This window comes from Suillus clintonianus, assembly GCF_016758775.1.
Source record: "Suillus clintonianus strain FC179 chromosome Unknown DEU56scaffold_83, whole genome shotgun sequence".
In the NCBI taxonomy this organism is placed as follows: domain Eukaryota; kingdom Fungi; phylum Basidiomycota; class Agaricomycetes; order Boletales; family Suillaceae; genus Suillus; species Suillus clintonianus.
In genome coordinates this window covers 80,128-97,051 of record NW_024539307.1, presented here as the reverse complement: position 1 = coordinate 97,051, position 16,924 = coordinate 80,128, and the positions used below count along the sequence as shown (strand labels likewise).

The 16,924-nt window shown below is 49.7% G+C and overlaps 6 protein-coding genes across 6 annotated transcripts; 3 read left to right on the top strand and 3 right to left on the bottom strand.

The window, feature by feature from the left end:
• Window positions 1-178: 178 nt before the first annotated feature.
• On the bottom strand, window positions 179-1,580 carry DEU56DRAFT_823857 (uncharacterized protein; the record flags this gene model as incomplete). The annotated part of the gene is made up of 4 exons (XM_041354228.1): window positions 1,300-1,580; window positions 1,149-1,242; window positions 1,017-1,094; window positions 179-958 (listed from the first exon to the last, which is right to left on the bottom strand). Coding segments are annotated over exons 1-4 (1,108 nt in total), but the record flags the coding sequence as incomplete, so codon positions are not given.
• A 2,281-nt stretch (window positions 1,581-3,861) lies between these two features.
• DEU56DRAFT_562659 (glycoside hydrolase family 37 protein) lies at window positions 3,862-7,099 on the bottom strand. Its single transcript, XM_041346824.1, has 12 exons — window positions 6,975-7,099; window positions 6,428-6,912; window positions 5,964-6,375; window positions 5,767-5,901; window positions 5,681-5,715; window positions 5,558-5,626; window positions 5,381-5,507; window positions 5,122-5,325; window positions 4,729-5,065; window positions 4,333-4,680; window positions 4,193-4,283; window positions 3,862-4,141 (listed from the first exon to the last, which is right to left on the bottom strand). The coding sequence occupies exons 2-12, from the start codon at window positions 6,650-6,652 to the stop codon at window positions 3,878-3,880; spliced, it is 2,247 nt and encodes a 748-aa protein (XP_041204756.1). The 5' UTR covers window positions 6,653-6,912; window positions 6,975-7,099; the 3' UTR covers window positions 3,862-3,877.
• Window positions 7,100-8,091: 992 nt separating this feature from the next.
• Window positions 8,092-10,345, bottom strand: DEU56DRAFT_743385 (uncharacterized protein; the record flags this gene model as incomplete). Its single annotated transcript, XM_041349005.1, has 8 exons — window positions 8,092-8,202; window positions 8,261-8,410; window positions 8,462-8,918; window positions 8,968-9,137; window positions 9,198-9,734; window positions 9,794-9,859; window positions 9,913-10,083; window positions 10,139-10,345. The coding sequence occupies 8 exons, from the start codon at window positions 10,343-10,345 to the stop codon at window positions 8,092-8,094; spliced, it is 1,869 nt and encodes a 622-aa protein (XP_041204755.1).
• A 253-nt stretch (window positions 10,346-10,598) lies between these two features.
• DEU56DRAFT_974015 (cytoplasmic protein) lies at window positions 10,599-11,785 on the top strand. The gene is made up of 7 exons (XM_041359533.1): window positions 10,599-10,669; window positions 10,717-10,764; window positions 10,821-10,988; window positions 11,044-11,096; window positions 11,151-11,201; window positions 11,260-11,457; window positions 11,510-11,785. The coding sequence occupies exons 1-7, from the start codon at window positions 10,645-10,647 to the stop codon at window positions 11,645-11,647; spliced, it is 681 nt and encodes a 226-aa protein (XP_041204754.1). The 5' UTR covers window positions 10,599-10,644; the 3' UTR covers window positions 11,648-11,785.
• Window positions 11,786-14,239, top strand: DEU56DRAFT_823825 (S-adenosyl-L-methionine-dependent methyltransferase). Its single transcript, XM_041354227.1, has 8 exons — window positions 11,786-12,072; window positions 12,122-12,171; window positions 12,224-12,323; window positions 12,377-12,655; window positions 12,708-12,945; window positions 13,005-13,255; window positions 13,307-13,774; window positions 13,825-14,239. The coding sequence occupies exons 1-8, from the start codon at window positions 11,820-11,822 to the stop codon at window positions 13,968-13,970; spliced, it is 1,785 nt and encodes a 594-aa protein (XP_041204753.1). The 5' UTR covers window positions 11,786-11,819; the 3' UTR covers window positions 13,971-14,239.
• A 617-nt stretch (window positions 14,240-14,856) lies between these two features.
• On the top strand, window positions 14,857-15,171 carry DEU56DRAFT_700682 (uncharacterized protein; the record flags this gene model as incomplete). The annotated part of the gene is made up of 1 exon (XM_041347310.1): window positions 14,857-15,171. A coding segment is annotated over one exon (315 nt), but the record flags the coding sequence as incomplete, so codon positions are not given.
• Window positions 15,172-16,924: the final 1,753 nt, after the last annotated feature.

The following is a 16,924-nucleotide window of genomic DNA, read 5'->3' as shown; positions in this document are numbered from 1 at the left end:
GGTGGGGATATCAGGCGATGTGTGCCTGCGACGTGGGTGGTTGTTTTTGCCTTCCTATCCAATGTCGCATAACCACCAAACTTTATCCCGTCGTAGTCATAGATGCGTTTGTCGGGAGTGGCATAACGAGCAATGAAATGACTGGTGCCTGGACTAAAGAATGGGGGTCCATTGATGCCTGGGCGGCCCATCAAAAGCTGTGTTGCGCCCATGCGGGGGTGCTCCTCGATGACTTGCTGGAAGAGATCCGATTCCACTCTCGTCAGATGCAATCGTCGCGGTGGGCGAAGGTGGTTGTGAAAGCCACGATGAACGAAGCACACACCGCCCGCAAATTTGAAAAGGTCGTAAATTATACCGCAGTGATTATGGACGAGCATGGCACCACACGAGCATGTTGTCTCAAGCTGCCTCGTAATGAGTTTCTTCGTCGTTGTAGGGCGGATGACAATGGCACATGATCCACCCTTGGATTCATGGTTGGTGCATATAATTACACCGTGGCAACGTCTACGACTACGCACACCGTCTTGCCACTGTAACGCATCGAGTGAGCCTTTATGTCGAGGAGCACCTACGCCCTCACAAGCCCAGTGGACGTGGAAATTGTTGACCTCGGGCCGTTTGGCATCTTCATGCGAGTAGGTGCGCACAATGTGGCCGTCAGGCCAGACATCCCACTCGGTATTACCACTGGTAGGTACCTGGGGCTGAGGTTTAGGTGCCCTTGGTTCAGAGACAGCAAAGGTGTGCGTAGCCTTTCGTCCATGTGGCTCGTCAATAGGAAATCGCACATTTCCATGAGGCTGATCTCGCGCCTCATTTGGTGGTGGTTGGTTGGCAAGTGCGAGCTGTGATGGGGCGGGTGGTTTTTGTACAGTCGGAGTGGTGTGAGCATTCGAGGTATAGTGCTGCGACTCGAGCCTTTGATTTTGCGTGTCAAAAACACGGACGGTAACTGAAGTCATCAGATAAAGAATTGGCGTAGTGAAAGAGAAGGGCTGAAAAATGCTTACCATCAACACGAACATGTTCATTGGGAGTATCAGTGAGAGATTGCGCAGTCACAGTTTCTGTGCGATTACAACCGGAGGCTGGAGGCCATGATTCAGGATGCCCGGTCTCTGAGCAGCCATTAGGTCACGCACCTTCCTTGGCACTATGGGTCACACCCGTGGTATTGGGTTGTGTTGTATCACGCTCGCATGGCGTCCCGCGCCGAAATAATTGACGGATAAAACTCTGGAAGATACAATGATGCAATCAGCAGAATTCACGAATTTAAGTCCTTTAACGTACCAAAATCATCCTTACGACTAGGGCTGTATAACAACAGCATTCAGGCAAACATCGAGTCTCGCTCAAGATGCAATGATAAGCGTGATACTGCAAAGATCGATGCCCATCCCTCGATATTAGTGGCTGTGCCATTGAGGGGTGGTGCGACGTGCACATGGTAATATGGAGCTTGTCAAGGGAGACAGGCCGTTGCGAGGTGGGTGCTGTAGACAGTCTGAATGTTAGTGTCTCATATATATACAGTATACTAAGACTCACCTTGATTGGAAGCTGCCGCACCCAGTACCGCATCCGTGCCGCAACATGCTCAAAATCGTTCTCTGAATTCAGACTCTCAAATGCATTAGTGTGAAGTGGATAATTAAGGAGTCGGACGAGAAACACTCCTAGTTCATTTATTTGGTGCACGAGAACAGTGCAGGCCGAAAATAAGTGTAGTACTTATGATTTGGTATGGGTGCGACAGTGGTGCGGTAGGGTGCGGCAAGTTGCGGCAGTGATGCGGCAATTTACCTGAGCCCGATCGATTGCCATTTTCGGATGGTGAAATCATTTGAGGCTGAGAAGATGTATGCCCCATCCTTGGACCAACATAACGATGACACCCACTTGTCATGTCCCTTTATCTCGATAAGCAGCTCGCCATCCTTTGACCACACCCGGATCATGTTGTCCTGACCGCCGCTCGCGAATTGGTCGCCTTGTGGAGAGTATTTGACTGTCCACACCTTTTCATCACCAGTCGTTATCGGTGGTGCAATTTGTCTGCCAGTGGCCGGGTTCCATCGTAGTATGGTGCCGTCCTCCAATGCACCTGCTACCTCCAACCCATTCGGAGACCAATCAAGGCACCTCACACATTTGCCATTATTCCCCTCCCACGGGTTACCGACCACGCTCCCCTCCTTTATATTCCACAGCCGTATCCTGCCATCTGAGCTTCCACACACGACCATTGTTTCATCCACAGACATCATCATTGCGTCTACCAGGTTTCCATCACCATCACAAGCCTTTCCTACTGGCTTTCCATCTCTTGTCCACTGGTGAATTGAACCATCGTCCGAGGTACTCATTATATTGCCGCTGGTGCTCAAGCAGGCAAGGGTGGTGTTGCACCAGTTGTCGCATTTGATGATACACTCTGGCATCAAACTCCCTTCTGTACGTTCTGGCGTTGGCTTCTTCCACGATGTGGTCCGAGTGTTGTGGTTGACGAAGTAGGACCGACCGTGCGGTGTGATGTGCCATTCGCATCCAGAAATGAGCGTCCAGGGATTATCTACGCTCGATCCTGAGTTCCTCGCTCTCGTCGCACTTTCGTTGCTCACCTAGTCGCACTCCTGGTAATGGTCTGTGCATTGCATACATGCTGAGGAGTGCTTCGTCATGATAAAGTGGCACGTCATCATGGGGTCTGGACTCTGTCCACATAGGAGGGAGCGCCTCATTCCCTCCTGCTCGATGTTGAGTCGGTCAATTGGTTTCACAATGTGCTCGCTCACCTTTCCAAAGTGCATCCTGCCGGTGCTGTGCACCATAAGCCGGCGGATTTTCAGAGCGCTTCAGGGGAGCAATAAGTTCTGATGGGTCTGACAGAAGTCCTTGGTCCGTCTCTCTCTGTTTCGCTGCCGTGCTTGAATCGGCCGTTTTGTTCACTGGCAGCATGCCGACGATTGGGGACGTAGTGGAGGTAATGAGCATACCTGCTAGATATGCTGTTTCGCATGCTGTATTCAGGCGCCTTGCTTAGGTGATAACCCGTGCCTCTTAGGCGTCAGTTCTAAAATAGTTCAATCGCTCCCCGCCCTCTACTGATCCCTGTGTTCTCGAGACGCGGAGACCATGTACATTGTACATTGAAAAGTTGACCTTCAAAAAAGGTATACCATCTAATAGACACTGGACACACAAAAATGATTATGGTGAGATCTATATACATCTCCAGCCCACCAAAGTCCGCGATTAATAGAGGATTTGGAAGATATGTCAGTAACATTTCACCTCCCCTCAGTGCTTCTAGCGCCATCCACATTCACTCACGAAGGTTCAAAATTCAAAGATCACTCAAAAAACAATTTAGACAAGGATGTTGGTACCGAACTGTACCATCACATCATGCACCAAGTCCACAGGCTTCGTACATGGGCGCCGCCACTGGCGTCTCATTGCGCTCCTCACTAACCTTGGAGTCTCGGTTTCCATCCAACTCTTTTCTGGTCCTTCAACTGTACCTCGTGGATAGAGCGACCTCAATGGTGCCCTGGTGTCAAGCTGCCCTCCCCATTATATTCTATACCTCAGCCTCGCTCCTCGTACCTATTTCTCAATCACAAGCTACTAGTCCTGCCGATCTTCTTTTCAGCACAGGTTTGCCTCTCCTCCTAACGGGCGTTGGGGCAATCTCAATCGGTGACACTGCAATGCACACGCAGCTACCAGCAAGAATTACAATACATTTCTATACACCGCAAAAGAGAGAACAACAACAGTGTACGTACTGGGATGACAGGTTTTTGCCATACTCTATGTACGTGAGCTTTTGAACCTCGGAGCCAACAACTGACACCTGCAACGTTTACAATAAGAAAGCAGATGCCATAAAAGATATCACTACAGCAGTGATAACGGCCCCGAACGATGCCTGTAGACCGACAGCCGCACTCGTGGTAGTAGCAGCAGCAGCGACGAGTGCTGGGCACTGCGGAGCGACGAGCTGCTCGCCGTATGTAGAGGCAACCCAAAGGAGCACACCATTCGTCCATCCAAATCCAGCTTGAACGGTGTATTCGCCGCCATATCCGGAAGAGTCGACATTGAGGTTGGAAAACTTCTCAAACATCTGCATCGCACGTGAGTGTGTGGCCTGCGGATCAGATTGAGAATGACGAACGTTACCGGTGTTACCAATACTGCCGGTCAGATTTAATTCACTGGCTGGGAGCTGGGGCAACAATCCCGGAATCGAACCGCCAGTGGCATGCCTGACGAAGCCTCAACATCGTTTCATGAGAACAGGCGCACCCCACTTACCAACTGCAGAGCACGCTTGTATAATATCTGTTAGCCATCTCGCGCTGAAGCGTGTCTCTCCACCCTTCGCCCGCAGTGGCATTTCCGCCGTTGACAACAGTACCGTCTAACTTGTTGATGTCTGCGGCTGGACCAGTTGCGGTCGCATTCTGATTGGCTTGTGCTCCGCTGAAAGGTTGACCAGGAAGCTGAGCTTCCGTAAATGCAAGCTGGCCTGCCGGAACGAGATCATATGTAGACTGGCTTGAACTGGGTGTAGGCAGCCCATTGGTGGTAAGATTAGACGGAATAGCCCGAAGTGCTTGCATGATGATGTACTGGTGTGGGGGCCAGGAGTTCGGGGCGTCCCTGTAATACACATGTCAGAGGATCCACGCAGAAAAGGCGTAGAGTTACCATTGCAAGCCAGTCCAATCAACAAAAGTAACCGGAACTGTGCCATTGTACTTGTTCACCACCAAATTGACCGCTGCAAAGTAACCAAATGCGTTGGATTGGGATGCAAGGACTTCGTTTGGGATGATGCCGTTCCAAACAGGATAGAAAGTTGCGGTCGTAAATATGTCATTGCGTGCATTCGAAGTCAGGTTGAAGTCGTAAAAAGCGAGCTTGACCGGGTCCCAGAGGAGGTCGAGGATACCCGCACGAATGCCGGCAGCAACTTGGAGGTGGGTGCTAGACGCAGTCTGGTTGGACGTGCCATAGAGGCCAGCAAGAAGTACTCTTGCCTTGTCTGTTATCCCAGAGTTCCCATCAACCAAAAACGCACAACAAAACAGGTTAACATACACAGAATACTGTTAAGACAAATTGGGATGTTGTTCTTCACATTGAGCGAGCGCAGGCCAGGGTTGCCAAGTTGTGGGATAGCCTCAAAGCGTGAACTGTAATCCCATCCAGTCTCAGCGCCAGATGCGAGCTCGCTGTAAAGGTCGGCAGCCTGAGTATCTGTAAGAGGCGTAGAAAGTGTCGGGTCGTTAACGGTCAGATAATCTAGATATGGGCACGTTGAGAAAGAATGAGATTCGGATTTAGTATGACAACCTACCAGTGAGGTAGGATTCGGGCCGAGGAGCAGTGTTGTTGACCGCATAGTGTGCCATCATGTAAGACTGGTTGGTGTATGGGCTCGTAACCTCGATAGTACGATTATTCGCCCACCAAGCAAGCTCAGCCTTGACAGATATTCAGAATCCATACTACATAGACATAGTAAGCTACTGACCTCAGCCAAAGGAAGAGCACGTTGTAGGATTGAGGTATCACCAGTCACGTTAACATAGTCGTATACCATCTGTGTTGCGACTTAATGCCATGAGCACATCAAAGAATTCCAATCAGAACTCACATGAATAAAGAGAGGTGGTTGTGAGCGGTTCAAGTCTATACCACCAACAATGAGATGCACTGACTCGTTCATAACAGTCTGCTTACAATAGATACGACCACCGTTCGGAATGAAACCGAAGCCCTCGATCTCATCCATGAAATTTTGCAAAGTCGCGTTTACAGTTGAATATAACTCTGACTGAAGCAGACCCTGAATAATCCAATAGCTATCCCAATAATCTGTCAAGAGCCAGGAGATATCATCGATATCTGCCAACACAGAGATGCAGAGAAACACAAACATTGTTCTCTAAAGCGACCACCGGGGATCACGAAAGTATGGTTCAGGGGAATCAACGAGCTCTCGCACGTGCCGCTGGGGTATTCGCTACAAAGAGCAGACTGGTTGGTATTCCGGGCCAGCTGAGTCCAGTAGTCATGGACGGTTTGCGCAAACGCCTTTAACAAGGGGTCCGTAACATTGTTGAGGAACGCTGGAGTAGGATTGAAGTTCGTGAGAGCGGCAGCCTCCAGTTCAAGTCCTTCTCCAAGGAAATCAGTATCAACGAAATTCACGATCTGGCCTTCGGTAACCGTCGACACGTTGAAGTTGCTGAAATCTGCAAGAACTTGCTGGGAAGACTTGCTGGTTGGCTTGTCCACGAACGTCTTCGGGTCAGAGTATACTTGAGCAATGTTAACTGTCTGTAGCAACTGGGCGAGGGTTAGTAATGGGTTGCAAACTTCAAAGCAAATCAGAACGTACTGAACCAGCGCAAAATATTTGACCAATGCACCATCCTTGGGTTGGGGGTAGTGGTGCCTGCGAAGGCAGAGTCGCACCCAGTGATGCGCTAGGACTAGCCACCGCCGTCGAAATGGTCAGCGTTGGCACCGCAGTTCCAAGCGCAGTGGTAGTGGCGGTGGTGGCAGCTGCCAATGCATTATGAAGAAGGCTGACGACGACCGCAGCCTTCAAGCTCGACACCATTATGAGTGCGGGATATGTATGTCCTGGTCACCAGAGGCTCGAGTACCACCAGATGGGTCTTGTAATTACTAGGACCTCTTGAGGCTTGCCACGACACGGCGTAGACTAGTAGTCGCCAGCGCATGAGACCTTTTATAGGCGCTCCGAGTCCATTTGCTACCCTGGCCACAAAAACATTTACAAATCCTGGTAATTGTTGTAATTGTTGATTCAGATATGGATCAGCAGTTGCCTTGGCCGAGGTCTGCTGACTTGGGCGTCTTGCGAACTTATTAATACCAATATCTCCCACTGAGCTTGGAGCCACATGAACAACACGTACGTTCTCATCGCCTTTCTCTATGTTCACCGTCAAACCGACGTGAAACATTGAATTCAGAACAGACCAGGATGACTCTGGTCCGAGTCATCGGCGGGTGATAGATTTCACGAGATGGAGGCTGAATATTGAATTCGTTCGCTGATCCGTGGGCTACGTAGGATGCTGACAACGAGTCACTTGTAACATGGTGGCGTGGAGGCCACATAACGCCGCAATACATAACATAATCAGATAATGGCCCATGGTTCACGCCCATGACATGTAAATTAATCATTCATGATCAATGTCACGCTAGCGGCTAGTATTCGTCCAGCAGATCACCGTACTAACTACCCAGCAGACCCTGAGCGCTCATGAAATACAGAGCGCTTCACCAAATCCACCCACATGGTCAGCACAGAATCAACCACGTGGACGTACCTGAAAATACCTCAACGTAAAACCGATGGCGACAGCAACAACGTCAAGCACGCAGCCGAACGTTGGAACGGATGTCACGTTCACTAATAAAGCTACAAAAAAAGAAGTAGAAAAGAAGTTGAAGAAAATCTTGACAGCCACGGTCGAAAATAACGTTTGACTGCGGTCGGGGGCAGGCGGCTTAGATCGGGTCAACGAGACCGACAACATCAAGGAAAGGGCAAAACTCAACGAGTCGAGGGCTACCAAGGAGTGCCTCAAAAGGAGCGCTCGTTCAACAATGGTACCTTGATGGCGACAGCGAAAATAATCAAGTCTAGGCGCATAACTCATTATTCATTCCCTCGTCAATTAATGGCTCCGACGGGCAAAGCAGGGCTTGAGAACTCAACAGCAAGGTGCCATGTGCAACGTGCGCTTTTTTGAAACATCCCAAAGGTCTTCGCCGAATGATTGATACAGGTACGCTCAGAAAGAAGTATCATTCGTCACAAGAATAGGTCAATGACGTACTTACGGATGCACCGTTGTTAGCCCTTCCGCAGCCTATCACGCTATCGCTATCCCGAATCCTCATCTGGCGCTAGTGTAGGTGCTTCTCGGAGCTCATACACCTCAGCAGACATGATATTAATGCTACAACGCACCTGCCCTCCTGAGCAGAGCAACCCCAGCGTGAAAAAGCCCACCCCTCTGTTCAATCGACCATCAGCTTTTCTGTGTGTAGGCCTTCGCCGTATGCCATGCTCTCGAAGATGATTTGTCTCCAGATGCTGATGGTGAATTCTTGCGCCTCTTCTTCCAAAACCTGTCCAGAGATGGCAAGTCAATAAATCGCACATAGACGAATCATATATAAGGCGCACCGGCTCCAGCCCTTCTATAAGCTTCTGAGGTCCCTTGTGATCCTTGAGGTGCTCCACAACAAACATGACGAGGTCGTCATCCTCTAGTTCCCCAAGATAGTTGACCATTTGGCGTCGTATCAACGGCTCCAACTTGCGGTCAATCATTGGCTATGGCACCTTATTAGCAGGCAGCTTGGACACGAAAAACCCAATCCTTACATCTGAAACACCATCCCACCTGACTTTTGCCTTGTACAACACTTCCTTATTGTGGGGCACAGACTCCTTGATCATCTGGAGGCGTTCTTTGGCCTTCTCGCCCTCGGTGGCGCTGAAGTCAAGTTTGACGAGCGGCACCTTCCGCTTCTTGATGCTCTCTTCCTCCTCCTCTTCCTGCCCAAACACAGCTGGTTTCGTGTCCTTGGGAATAGGTTCTGCCTTGACAGGCGGGGGGTTCAGTGACACGCTAAGCTTGACTGGCGCACCGTCATCCAGAAGCATGCCTGCTTTCCGCTGCTCTTCGGCAAGAGCTTGCATGTCTTCCATCTGGCGTGCGAGGAATTTCTCAGACTCGACACGAAGATTCTCTGTCTCACGTTCTTCATAACTGCGGGACTCGGCATCCGTAGCTTCCTCAGCAGCAAGCCTACGGGAACGAGTCTGTCTCCACCGCGCTCTAACATACACTGTAAGCGGACTTACGGGGCATAAACTTATGAACGCACCTGTCCATGTAAAACTGTTCATCACTTTCGTCGTCATCCCAAACATCCAGACGACCTTGCATCTCGACACGATCACGTTCTTCTGCCTCTTTGATGGCAGTCTGACGGGCTATCGAACGTTCTAGAGCTGCTATGCGGGTGCGCTCTCGAGGCTCGTAGCGACGTTCGCGCTGAATCGTAAAGGTTAGCATGACGATTCTGCATCATACAAAATAGCTAGTGTGACTCACGTCACGGAAAGAAACCTCCTCGTCTCGTCGTCTGGCTTCCTTGCGGTCCTTTTCAAGTTCCTCATCTGTCTTTGCGCTCTTGCCTGGTATATTCCGATCATCAGACCCCATTGCAGCAGCGCCATCCTCAGCTTTTACAAACCCCACAGGTTTGTTGTATCCTTGAGCATCCTTTCCGCGGGGAGCAGATTTACCAGGAGCACCTTGTGGTGACTGTGGGGTTTGTGGTTTTCCCCACTCGCGGACTTTGGGTCCGCTCGGGGTAGGCGCAAGCTGAGGCATGGCGTCACGAACGTCACGCAACTTTTCCCGCTCCCGCTTTGCGGCTCGTTCACGAAACTGGGCAATTTCAGATATGACAAGACCACGCTGCGTCTCAGGAAGATCTGCTTCTTGAAGATCGTGAAGATGTGGGGGAATGACGTATTTTTCTTTGTCGAGAAGACCGCTGTTGGCTGCTTCTTGTGATTGCTGATTGATCTCGGCTACTAATTCATCAACCTTTATTTTTGCTTGTTGCACCATTACTTCGTCAGCCTAAGCGCGTCGTTCGTTAACTCATCGACTGTCAGGTAAGGAGAGTAGGGAACACATACGTCGGTTTTCATTTTTTGTGCAGAGTAGGCATCGAGAAAAAGCTTAGTCTTTTCATCGGCTTTGATCTGGACATTCGACGTAGGCTTGAAGGGAGAAATAGACGAAAAGCACGACGCACCAGCAATTTCTTGTTCGCGCACCCATCCTCGAGTGCCGGCAACTCAACACCCTGCAAAAGAGCAAGACATCGTAAGGCAGAGTCAGGATCTTCGAACTCAGCAAATCCAAAACCCTGCGGCTTGTTCGCTGGGGTGATGAGGCGTTTAAAGGACTTGACGGGGCCACACGCCTGGTAAGCCGGTGTAAGAAATTGACATGAGATGGATTGGATAATTGGTTCTTACCACAAGAAGTCTGTTCAGAAAGCTATCGGTGACACCACCTGATATTGAACCGACGAATAGGGAGGTGAGCTTCTGTGCTTGAGGAGGGACAAATCCCTGATGAAGCATTTGTTGCTGCTGTGCGAGAGCCGACATTGAGGGCCCCTGGCCGTATGATGGCAAAGGTGGACGCAGACCAAGTCCTAACCGATTTGGAACGGGTTGCATTTTGATTGAGAATATATCTTCAAAGTAACAGGCAATTGACTCTGTGAAAGAATCAGAGAAGACTCTCAATAAAAAAATAAAATAAAAACATACAAATGAGATACTGTAAGCGTTGATATAAACAGTCAGAACAGCGATGCAAAGCAGACAGTGGAAGGCAAGCTTGCGTATGGTGGATGGCTCACTGGTGGTAAGTAAGCGCTCGTCGTGGTTCGCGTGCAAGGGCAGCACCCGACATTTCCCACGCTCCTTCATCGTTTTCCAAATAGTCCTCCTGCCTGCGGCAGCTCACGAACACAATGGTCCTCTTCTTCACATCCACTGGTAAGTTTTTCATTCATATTTTGCAGTCATGCTTATTTCTGGCAAAGCGGCCGATCCGCCAGCAATAGTTTACATGGGCAAGGACAAAGTCGAGAGTGAGCCCAGCAACATCCATCACACGATACAACTGAAGTTCACCATCTTAGATCAGACGAAGATCTGATTAAATATGCTTGGCCTCAGGATGTCTGGTTCCACGTCGACAAATTGTCTTCAGCGCATGTCTATCTTCGCATGCCACCAACCATGACCTGGGACAATATTCCTCAGGCGCTTTTGACCGATTGTGCGCAGCTAGTAAAAGCTAATTCGATCGAAGGTTCGTGAGCACATTCAGATCATTAATCGCCTGGTGATCGACCTTGGACGTATAGGAAATAAGAAAGACAACCTCACCATTATTTATACTCTGGGAAGTAACCTCAAGGTGGGCCTACCACAATCCTCGCACTGGGTGCCCACCTGAAGATGTTCATACCAGAAATCCGGAGACATGGCTGTCGGTCAGGTGTCATTTCACAGTGACAAACAAGTGCGTGCGTCCTCCATCTCTTGATCTTCGTCGCCGACTGAATATCGTTGATCTGCAGGTCAAAAGAGGTTTTCAAAATCCTTATCCACCCTTTTTTGTTGCTAATACCCCCTCAGTTCACATCCAAAAGAGAGAAAATATGATCGTAAACCGCCTCAACAAGACAAAAGTCGAGAAGGTCGTAGATCATGAGCAAGAGCGCGTAGACCGCATCAAGAAAGAGAACGCAGAGAAGAGAGCTACAGCTGCTCAAAACGTTCGCTTTACATTTACTCGCCCTTAAATCAAGCGCTAATCTTAGCATGCAGAAAAAAGCTGAAGCAGAGCTGACCAAGGCTAGAGAAGCGGAGAAGGCTGCCCGCTCGTACGATTTATTATTCCAAGTCGAGGAGGATCCTGATGTACCGAAGCTTACCGGAAAAGCTATCGAAGAGGACTTCATGTGATCGTATAAACCTGATTCATGTGACTGTCAATGATTTTTTGCTCTCTGTCTTGAGTCCGTCTTATACCCGTATGGACTTGTATCAGGCAAATTGCCTCCTGTAATATCGGTAATCGGATAGTTTTGAGTCCTCCTTTCCTTCCGGCGTCTGCCTAGATTCAACCATAAAAACTATGACCATACGTTTTGCCGCAGCCACGATCCATACAACAGGGGAGGACGTAGACGATCAATCAGTATCGTCGGAATCAGACTCAGAATACGCCGAGGAAGACAACAACTTCGACGATTGGGTATCGGATCAAGCGCAAAATCAGTCTTGCCGGTCACTCTTCGAGGACAAGGCTTTTCCTTCGGCTGCTGCTGCTCGTGCGCACGATAAGGATGTCCATAACTTTGACTTGCGCACCATAAGCGCGAAACTGGGTTAGTGTCTACTTGTCGTGAATTTTCAATCAGTGACGATCGAGCCTAGAACTGGACCTTCACCAGCGCATACGGGTAATCAACTTCATCAGAAAACATGTGCGGTTTTTATTCGACCCCTCACGCGTCGCGTATTGACAGACAGCTTCAGGCACCCACGCCAGAGGACATCGGAAACCTAACAGGGGCGGAGTCTTTCTTCTCTTCAGACGAGTACCTGATCCCACAGATTGAAGATGATCCGCTACTCCGTGCGTATCCTTATATCACCTTGGTCTTTCATACGATGCTCAATCATCCAAAGAACTGGAAATGGACGACTGGTCTGATGATGAAGACCTCTCCACCACCGACCAACCCCCAGCACCACCCGCTGATCTACCGAAAGCGCTCCGGCAGATGCAACTCCTTGAAAGGAAGCTCGCACAGGCTCATCGGGACATGGCGGAATACCGCTCCCTCGTCGGTCAACAGTTTGACGCGGGGCGTTTCGCAGAGATCATCAACGAACCGGGTCCTTCATCAGCAGGACCGTCCCCGCGAGATGATGACACCCATTATTTCTCCAGCTATTGCGAAAACGGTGCGTGATTTTCGCAATGCTCGCGTTGAGAGACCTCATATGTTGTAAAAAGACATCCACGCTGTTATGATCCAGGACAAAGTCCGCACTTCTACCTACGCGTCGTTCATCCTCACAAACCCCATTCTATTCCGCGATGCTGTCGTACTCGATGTCGGATGTGGCACCGGAATCCTTTCCCTCCTTGCCGCTAAGTCAGGGGCAAAGCATGTTTACGCAGTCGATGCAAGCGACATTGCTGAGAAGGCTGAACAGATCGTTAGAGCCAACGGGCTAGAAAACGTCATCACGTAAGAACCATCTCCCAATTTTTCACGTCCGCTTCGCATGATTGAACACGGAAGTGTAGCGTCATTCGCGGAAAAATCGAAGAGATCTCCCTTCCAGATGATGTCGAGCACGTCGATATCATCATCTCCGAATGGATGGGCTACGCGTTGCTCTACGAGTCCATGCTCGACTCTGTGCTGCAAGCACGCGACAGATTCTTGAAACCAGAAGGAGGCGTGATGGCTCCGAGCCAGTGCAGGATCATGTTCGGGCTCTGTGAAGGTAGTGAAATCTTGAAGGATCGCGTAGGATTCTGGAGTGATGTTTACGGTGCGTATTTGTTAATCACATCGTATTGCATGATTGATAAGTACTCCACAGGTTTTGATTTATCTGTCATGGCAAACGATGTTTACGAGGAAGCCATCGTTGACGTCGTCGGGCCCGAATCAATGGCAAGCGAACCTTTTCTCCTCAAGGACCTCCACCTAAAAGACATCACAACCCGTCAACTCGACTTTACTTCCCAATTCACCCTCGTCTCAACTACCCCAAAACGCACCAAAATACACGCATTCGTGTTGTACTTTGACACGTTCTTCACGACGACGGGCGAACCAGTTCCTCCTGAAGTGCCCGTCAGAGTGACGAAAGAGGGTGATGTAACGCTCGCTGAGGTATGGCCTGTGGGCGGGAAACCACCCCCGCAGCGCCGTGCAAGTGTGGGTCCTGGTCTCAAGCAAAAGGAGGATAAAAGAGTGACGAGCTTCAGCACTGGGCCCCGTAGCCAGCCGACGCATTGGAAACAAACCATCTTCCTATTAAGGGATCCAATCCATGCAGAAGACGGTATGTTGCACATTTCCACTTGGCATCCGTCTCAGACTTAATGAATGCAGGCACCATCGTGACGGGGTCGTTCTACTGCAAGAAAAGCGCTACTAACTCTCGCGAACTTGATGTGGAGATCCATTATTCTGTAAGACAGAATGCTGAGACAACGGCAGTTGGAGAGACTGTGGTTCAGATATATAAAGTGCGGTGATATTTGTTGCTGGCTATAAAATATTGTACACAGGTTGGTGTCGTGTCCTAGATAATCCCAAGTTCGTTGTAGTCTGCGCGTGTTTGGTTCAGTGGGTCCGACAGCATCATGAAGATGTGTAGAGCACACCATGCCAGAACGAAAGATACCATCTTTTGCACTGGCATGGTGTGGTTTGAAGGCTCTGCGAGTTCGAGGGTTGCTCGCATCCATAGCCAGTACTATGGCTCACGCGCAGTACTTCTAGGTATCCATATACAGCCGTAGTCACGCCATAGTTTATTGAATTGGTGTGTTGCATCATGATTTATCTGATTTATAATTAGCTGTGCTTTACCCGAGAACTCATTCCGAGTACCAACTTGATCCATATCGTTCACACGTTGCACGTCTGGACTTCTGAAACGCGTGTCCTGGCTTGAAAAAGCGAGCTTCAATCAGCTTTCTTTTGCCTTCAACTACATAGTTCACTTTTCTTTCCTAATGATTGTCGCCCGCCCGCCTCTTCAGTCTTCGTCCGACTCTGCGAGTGCCGCAGAATCATGACCCTTTAAGACCGCCATCCCATTTAAAGCCTCTCTATCAGATACTACCATGAATCGGGGATTCTTGAAATCCAAAAAGGCCAAACGATGCATCGCAAAGGCCGTAGATTCGGAAACTACCAAGGAGGCACCACACAAGAAATCCCAAGACAAGGGCAAAATAGGAGAGCGGTATGTCGCTATAATTGATGCCATCGCACGCTATAGTAGATCCATCTTGTTGCAGCCTAGATGCAGCAATACGCGTCGAACACACTAATTTCAGTACGATCGACCTCCATGAGCTTTCCAAGTCTATCCAAGAACAAGCCGATAACGACACGCGTTGTGTTGCATATGGCAAGAATCGCATTATCTTCCTCTTCTGGTTTCGTGATCTCAAAGGACAAGCCATCACTGAGCCATCTACATTGCGGGGCAAGGAGGCTGGCAACGGAATTGATTTGTGGGGCGCGACACTCTACGACTTCTACCGTGATCGACGTCTCCCAAATACGCCAAATTATTTCACCAACTCCACAGGAAGCAAACTTGCGAAATGGATGCGCCAGGCTGGTGAGCTCATAGCTCAGGATGAGCTCTGTTTGGCCGACAAGGAGGAGGATCCCAAAGAGATACCAGTATGCGACACCAGGGAACTCATAGCGTGCTATGATGCACGCATCAGAATGGGCATATACGATCAGTATTCCCGTCGAAAAGAGATTAGAGAGAAGGCAAAATCAGGCTGGTCGGGTTCCAGCTACATAGTAGAAATCGAAGAACTTACCTTTCAAAAGTGCTACGACTGACTAGGCAGCATCATCATGAAACGTTCCAAATCAACTCTCATTTCCTCCCAGTGATCAATCGACAACGACTTCACCACTGGAAAGAGTAACAGAACACCTTTTATCTGGGCCAAGGGCAGTTTGTGTAGCTCCTCAACATGTACAGTCATCAGCTTGCGCGACCAGATCCAGAGAACTCGCCCGCCTTCGCTTCGGAAGCTTTGGACTTATTTCTGGAGTTGATCATGATCATGACGGGAGGTCATGTATATCTTACAAAGTGTATGGTACTTCACTGTTGTCCGTATCACAGAACATCGTTCTGCTAATTCCATGGTCGCTTGGCGCTTACTAATATCCAGTGAGTAATGCCGTTTCAAATATTGTTCCACCTTCTTGGCAGCTTCAACGACAGCAGTTGCGATACAGTCCCAATCGAGCCGCTGACCATCCTGGTGTACCCGATCATATGAACACGCTCTGGCGAACTTCCGAACAGCATCGGGTAAAGTAGAGGAATGCGACTTTTGTCGCCAGCATGAGGTCCATTATGTACAAAAAGATGCACGTCGCGCCGGTCGCAGACCTGAGCGCTTCGTCTACACAGCACTGCAGCTGTGAGACGAACACGAGGTTGATACATGGGACGCACCTAATTGAGAAAAGACGGCTTGAACGAACGAGCGCCCAACTTCCTCTTCTCCCAACTAAACATCCATTGATCGCTGGCCCGGTGATTTGAATACTGTGTTCGTTTGAACGGTGCTTCTCGTGAGTGATACTGTGGGCTCTTCTTCAGATTAAGGCTAATTACTTGCTTACTACAGCGACTTCGACCCGTACACACCAGGATCTCTTGCGCATTCTCGAATAAAGGTGCAGCAAGTCCTGCATATACAGTGCCGAAGCTGTCTTCTAGGGTGAGGACTAGATTCCTGTAAGTAGGTTGTCTCGTGAGCAATGGTTTGTGTTTCTGACAAGCGCTAACGTGAAAGAAGTAGGCCCCTGGACTCACCAGCAATCATTGCCGTTGAGCCGGTCTGGTTCGATCTCGGCAGACTTCTCTCACATACATAGTCCCCGATCTGCAGTATGGAATCCCCAGCGCCGACAATTACATCGTCCACCAGCGAGGCGCCAGCAATCACGCCACTCCGGACGATGCGAGGTCATACCGACTGTGTAAAAGGTGTTGTCCATCTGCCCAGCGGACGACGCATAATCACGTGCTCGGTAGACCGCTCACTCCGACTATGGGACCTAGAGAGCGGCACACAGATAGGCGAGGACTGGCGAGATGAAAATAACGGAGAAGTGTGGTCTATGTCGTTGTCCCCAAACGGCGAGACAGTTGCAAGCGGAAACAGTGCGACAGTGATTTTGTGGGATGTCGAGACGAGAAAGGTCATCGCCAAATGGACGGGACACACCCATCTTGTGTGTGCATTGTGCTGGAGTGCAGATAGTAAGCGAGTAGCGAGTGGATCCTGGGATGGGACAGCAAGAGTATGGGATGTCAAGAGCGGTGAAACTGTCCTGACAATCACAACCGGACACAAGTGGGTCAACGCGGTGGTGTACTCGCCTGATAACGAACACATCGCGACAGGCGGAGACGAAGAGAGCGCGGTAAAAATCT

What these genes read in the sequence shown, in the direction of transcription:
- DEU56DRAFT_974015 (XM_041359533.1), top strand. Translation starts at nt 10,645, where the DNA reads ATGGTCCTCTTCTTCACATCCACTG. An exon ending in CATTTCACAGTGACAAACAA is followed by an intron (nt 11,202 to 11,259) that starts GTGCGTGCGTCC and finishes GTTGATCTGCAG; the next exon opens with GTCAAAAGAGGTTTTCAAAA. An exon ending in GAGCTACAGCTGCTCAAAAC is followed by an intron (nt 11,458 to 11,509) that starts GTTCGCTTTACA and finishes CTTAGCATGCAG; the next exon opens with AAAAAAGCTGAAGCAGAGCT.
- DEU56DRAFT_823825 (XM_041354227.1), top strand. Translation starts at nt 11,820, where the DNA reads ATGACCATACGTTTTGCCGCAGCCACGATCCATACAACAGGGGAGGAC. An exon ending in CACCATAAGCGCGAAACTGG is followed by an intron (nt 12,073 to 12,121) that starts GTTAGTGTCTAC and finishes GATCGAGCCTAG; the next exon opens with AACTGGACCTTCACCAGCGC. An exon ending in TGAAGATGATCCGCTACTCC is followed by an intron (nt 12,324 to 12,376) that starts GTGCGTATCCTT and finishes AATCATCCAAAG; the next exon opens with AACTGGAAATGGACGACTGG.
- DEU56DRAFT_562659 (XM_041346824.1), bottom strand. Translation starts at nt 6,652, where the DNA reads ATGGTGTCGAGCTTGAAGGCTGCGGTCGTCGTCAGCCTTCTTCATAAT. An exon ending in GAACGGTGGTCGTATCTATT is followed by an intron (nt 5,716 to 5,766) that starts GTAAGCAGACTG and finishes TTGGTGGTATAG; the next exon opens with ACTTGAACCGCTCACAACCA. An exon ending in TTGTCTTAACAGTATTCTGT is followed by an intron (nt 5,066 to 5,121) that starts GTATGTTAACCT and finishes CTGGGATAACAG; the next exon opens with ACAAGGCAAGAGTACTTCTT.